Genomic DNA, 5,950 nt, shown 5'->3' with positions numbered 1-5,950 from the left:
ACACCAACATTGTAATTTTGTATTTTTGACACGTATATGTTTCAACCGCACCAAATTCAATCAATCAAAGTTGAAACAGTTAAAGAATTGTAACCTAAAATAACAAAAGCTACTAGGGTCAATGTTGTAAGTTAGTTTTTTGTCACCAAAGCAACCGCGCAAAAACCCCTAACCCCTGTTTCCTTCCGGCGGTTCAGTATTCTTTTTGATTATCGGAGTATCAAACCCTAATTTTCTTGTCACCGGAGAAAATGAATTCTCCGGTAAACAATCGCAGTAAAGGAGAAAATAAAGAAGAAGAAGAATGCACTGATAAATCCAACACATATTTTGATATATACGGTCCACAGGTGATACTAATTAATTACTCCGTAGTTAATTATTCTATTATACTGCTACTACCATTGCAAGTCCTAAAAACACAAACCTCAAATGATTTATGAATCCTTAATGTTAGGTTTTATTTGTTCTATTAAATGTCTTAATGTTAGCTAGTTTTTAGGTTCGTTCTAGTTACTATTTTCAAGCCTTAGCGGTCCATTGTATCAGTTTATAGGATTATTGAAGACATTTTAATTTTAATAGCAATCGTTATATAAGCAAAAAAAAAAAAAAAAAAAAAATGTCTTTTTGTATCTATTAATTAACTTTGTATGCCGAGAAAAACAGCTCTGAAATCTCATGAGGATTATTGATTTATTGCTTTATATCTATGTAATTTGCACTTTTTTTTTTTAATTCATCGTTTATTTAAAGTGCTATTGATGAAGATTTTGAATGCCGACTATAAGTTATATTGTGGATATAATGCAGGCGAAAGCAGGTGTTGAGTTTAAGACCCCAGAATCCAACTCAACATTAAATTTGCATGTGGGTATAAATAGTCACTTAAGTTTTTTTTTTTTTAAAGTTTAAATGTCAAGTTATCAAAGATTATTACTAATTCCTAGATTTGGTATTATTTATCTTGAATATTCAATATTTAGTATTATCATATAAAATGTAAATATGATGAATTATGATGACAGGATGTTCATGGGCTTGTTACATGGGTGCTAGCTGAGGGATTCATGCCATCATGGATTTTCATCAAGGTTGCAACTCCTTTTTTCATGTTAATATATAAGTATGTTTGTGCGTTGTACATATGTGGAACTATTGTGTTGATACAATCATACAATGCAATCTAATGTAATTACGTTCTTTGTTATTTTGTGGTAGAAATGACTTCCCATAAAAGATATACTGAATGCAGTTTTTGTTTTGTGCAGAACAAACCGTTGATTCCAAAAGTGGTTTTGCTTTATGTTCCTGGCCTTGATGCGGCAATCTATTTGTCACAATCTAAAATACTACACAGTTTTAAAGAATCTTGTGGTGTCCCGAGAGCAGTGCTAGCACCAAGGTTGGAAACAACAGATTTCTTATTTTTGAATAAAAGTATTACTATGACTAACGGGTTGGGTAACGGGTCAAAACGGGTAATTTTTGGTTTGGGTTTAAATGGGCCATTTCAGATCAAGTTGTCCCACAACACGTTAACACTTTATGTTTAACTTGTATGGTTTTGGTTATTGTTGACACAAAAAGTGTATTGTCAAAATATTAGTGTATGTTCTTGAATAAAGTGAACCATCCCAAAATAGCCTAGTGATTGGGTTCATGATATCATTACGAGTGGTCTCTATATAAATCTCTTAGAAACACATCTTGGGGTTGCGACGGAAAGGGTCGTAAACAGTCATGGGATAACTCGCGTAGGTCGTGTACATCTGAGTAAAAATATTCACCCTTCCCCTGAACGTGAAAATTTTTATCCATTAAACTGTTCTTGAATAAAGTGAATTAGTAGTAGCAAATTGTATGGGCGATTCTTATTTCTTCGGAATTTTGGTTTTTACGTTACCTTTTTAAGCTATTTGTTCTTTCTTTATTATTAATATTATCAAATATCAAATTTTAAGTTTATACTACCCATTTTGCCCCGTAGATATTGAACATAATCCTAGTTGACCTGTTCATTAGTAGATGCGTTGAATTTTCCACCCTAGTTGTGAGTTTTTGTCTAATGGAAATTTTGTTTTATATCCTTTCCTGTGCTAGCTGCGTATCAGATGGAATGCAGACTATAGATGCACTTCTTACATGTAGGTTTAAAAGAAAAAGGGAAGATGATACAAATATAAACAAATATGGAGATTTATCTGAACCAGGTAATCATTTTACTCCTTAAACATCAAGAACATGCAAGAAAAATATATTTAGTCTCTAATTACTTTATATGATTTGTCTTAGTTATTGTTTTTTTAACTATAAATAGATTTTGGTATTATCACATCGATACTGGTTTAAAATAATTGTCGATTATATAGGTACTTGTCTTGTTCCCGATGGTATGTCTTTGGATGAGTTCATGAAAGATGCTCCATTTCCCATCTCGTATTATACTCTTACACCAAAGGAACTAGAAGATAATGGATATGTTCATGATAAACCAGGTGGCTATATAACTGTCGTTATATTTATTTTTATTTTCGGTTTCTATTTGAATTTTGAGACAAATTATCAAAAGTATTAGTCATCGATTAGTTTGTTTCTAAATACTTACAGGTTTTGTATCATCTCTCCCTGCACCATCAGGAAGGCCCACACATGAAATGGTGGGCGTTGATTGTGAAATGGTAAGTGAAATTACGCGCAGCTCATAATTATTAATTATAATTATTATGGTTATTATTATTACTGTATTATTTTCAGTGTATAACAAGTGAGGGGTTTGAGCTTACAAGAGTAACACTGCTAGATATTAGGGGACAGGTACAGCTTTTAGTATTATTTCTACGATGATCTTTTTATGCTTTAATCGAGTTAATATATATTTTTTGATCCTTATAAAACATTTCTAGCTGAAATCATCAAATTTCTACTCTGCACATTACATACTCCCATTCTTGTTGGATAAATTCACATGGGTTAAATTGTTTTGCAGGTTCTGTTGGATAAATTGGTTAAACCATCAAATGCCATAACTGATTACAACACTAGGTACTTTGTTTAGAGGCATTTACTTACTTTTGGAAATATTAAGTTTATAATTTGTCAGGTTCCATATTTTATGTAGATATGTATGTCAATTGATACGTGTAGACGACACACATAAAGATAGATATGTATGTCAATCGATACTTGTAAACTACATGTATGGTATGGTATGTGTAGCTAATAAAAGATATTATGCACACATATATGTTTGTATATACATGTACGTAGATTCATACGCTTTGTTTAAGTGGTTTCCTGTTATTCAGGTATAGTGGAATAACAAGTGATATGATGGATGGAGTCACAACTACTCTTAGAGATATTCAGGTTTCCATGCTATTTTTGTATCAAGATTAGGATTTTGAGCACTGATAATTTAATATCACCTTTTTTTAAATTAAACAAACATTGTTTTTTTTTTTTTTTTTTTTTTTTTTCAGGAAGATTTTCTGCAAGTTGTTAATAAGGAAACGATTTTGGTTGGGCATTCGTTGGAAAATGATTTATTAGCTTTGAAAATTTCTCATACTTTGGTGATCGACACCGCTGTTTTATACAAGCATTCACGTGGCGGAACGTTCAAACTTGCCCTTCGTGTGTTAACCAGAAAATTCCTCTCCAGAGAGATACAAGATTCAGGAAACGGGCATGATAGTATCGAAGACGCAAAAGCCGCAATGGATCTTGCGTTTTTGAAGTTTAAACATGGTAAATAAATCACTTGTTTGTTTTGTTTATTAACTGCTTAAGTTATATATCTATGCTTACGTGCCACGGATATAATCATTATGAAACAGGGCCCGATTTTGGTCGACCTCCATCATTTATGCGAAAAAAGCTTCTGACGGTTTTGGGTGACTCCGGCAAGTCCTCATCTTTTATTGATAATATATCAATTGTGAAGCGATATGCTTCCGAATCATCACATTCGATTCCCGTTTTTTCGGATGATGAAGCTCTCTCTAAAACCATTAAAGAGGTATTCTTTTATCTTTATTCAAGGTGTTATATTTGCCATGTTTGCTTTTAAGCAGTTCGCCTCTCGTAACGATTATTTATGCAAAAATCCGATCCGACCCAATCCAATACACCCGAACCGAAAGTTACACATTTTGCTCTGTTGCGGGCAACACTATCGTAAAAAACCCGACAAATCCCTGATTTTTCATTATTAAAAATAGGCCGATCCGATTTTACAAAATCTGTTTAATTGATCGATGAACGCCGGTTAATGGGTCAAAATCAGATTTGCTGGTCAAAGTCAGTCAAAGTCAAAATTGGTCAACACTTTAGTATGAGTTTAAATTAGATTTTTAGAGTTTTGAACAAATGAACAACTATTTGTTTTTAGACAGTTATGTTAAAGTTTTTGTTTATGTTGATTGTTTTCTTCTATTTTGTTTTGAGATTTTTTTATTTAAATGTATAAAAAGTCCAATCAAATTAATCTTCGATTAATTCCTGAATTGCCAATTACTCCCTCCAAAGTCCCGCCGAATATCGAGTTTTGCAACCTTGCCAGGAAGCACATTTTTGCTTCTACTCTTTATATTATATTTATATTTATATTTATATGTATCAATATAACGCAATCATAAACTTGTGACTGCAGGTAAAAAATGACAAAGTGCAATTTGTCTGGGCACAATTTACAGAGCTCATTTCTTATTACAAGAAACAAGCAGATGATGTTGATGCGCTGAATAAAAAACTTGCTGAGATGATAGCGTTACTTACTTGCAATAACAAATCAAAGGGTAAAAAAAGCATAAAGTACACGGTTACACAAGATTTGAAAGACGTTCTCAGCCGATTAAATTCCAGAATTAAAAATGTTTTTTCTAATTTACCTACCAATGCCATGCTAATAGTGTGCTCTGGTCATGGAGATACTGTGATCGTTCAAAGGTACATCAACTTATTAAAAAGTCTTTGCAATGTTACACACAACACACGCGCGTATTCTAACAAAATTTTTTTTTTTTTTTTTTTTTTTTTTTTTTTTGCATAATGTGGAAGAAGATTGAGGAAAATGCTTAATGAAAAGGTGGACGTAAACTTACCACGAGATCATGTTTCAAAGGTCCTTCAAGAGCTGCAGGCGCAGGCTGAAGTAGGTTTGTGTTTTGTTGGTGTCAAACAATGATTTTCGTGCAGTTACGTGGTAAGCAGGATTCATGAACTTGTAACAACACCTTAGCGACATTGTAGCCATGTTTATTTTTTATATGTTGTCTGATTTAATAGAAATATAGCCAATACTTAACATTTCATAATTCAAGAAAGAGAGTTAAACTGCTTTCAGGCATTTTGTTTTGTTTCATCTAACCGGTTGCAAGGTTGACAAAACGCTAACCGGGGAGTATCAGTCAAGATTGTGGACGGAGTAATTGGCTAATCAGGGATAAATCTGATTTTGACTGAGTCTGACTTTGACTGATTAATGTTACTTTGACCGATTAATCTCCAACTTATGGTGACCGAGTATTTGAATGTTGACTGATTGTTCCCGATTAATTTCCATTGACCAAGGGTTGATCGATTTTTCTTTATAATCGGTACATAGTTATTTCCACCTACGTGTAAGTCAACCCCTCCTCCTTACGCCGTCCACCGTGAGTACCTCGACTCTCCTAACAGGGGCAATACTTGGTCGTCTCATCACATGCCCAAGGTTCTCTCTCCCATTTGAAATCATATCTATCATGTTTTACCACACGTCCACTTAATTATCCTCATTTCCGCCACCTCCATCATTCTCTCTTGAGCCTTTGTCATTGCCTAACACTCTGATCCGTACAGCATGACAGGTCTAATTGCCACCTTGTAAACTTCCCTTTCAATTTAAGTGGTATCTTCTTGTCGCACAAAACCCCCTTTGCTGCTCTCCACTTCAACCATCATACCT

General features: G+C 33.5%; 1 protein-coding gene across 1 annotated transcript; it reads left to right on the top strand.

Annotated features, from left to right (window-relative positions):
- The first annotated feature begins 251 nt into the window (after nucleotides 1–251).
- LOC139889699 (small RNA degrading nuclease 5-like) lies at nucleotides 252–5,226 on the top strand. Its single transcript, XM_071872635.1, has 14 exons — nucleotides 252–350; nucleotides 814–870; nucleotides 1,029–1,094; nucleotides 1,272–1,405; nucleotides 2,104–2,213; nucleotides 2,373–2,498; nucleotides 2,611–2,681; nucleotides 2,758–2,817; nucleotides 2,990–3,045; nucleotides 3,309–3,369; nucleotides 3,483–3,750; nucleotides 3,840–4,021; nucleotides 4,655–4,950; nucleotides 5,065–5,226. Exons 1-14 carry the CDS (start codon nucleotides 252–254, stop codon nucleotides 5,186–5,188), a joined length of 1,710 nt encoding a protein of 569 aa, XP_071728736.1. The 3' UTR covers nucleotides 5,189–5,226.
- Nucleotides 5,227–5,950: the final 724 nt, after the last annotated feature.

This window comes from Rutidosis leptorrhynchoides, chromosome 2 (genome assembly GCF_046630445.1).
Source record: "Rutidosis leptorrhynchoides isolate AG116_Rl617_1_P2 chromosome 2, CSIRO_AGI_Rlap_v1, whole genome shotgun sequence".
NCBI lineage: Eukaryota > Viridiplantae > Streptophyta > Magnoliopsida > Asterales > Asteraceae > Rutidosis > Rutidosis leptorrhynchoides.
This window is presented reverse-complemented; position numbering and strand designations above follow the sequence as displayed.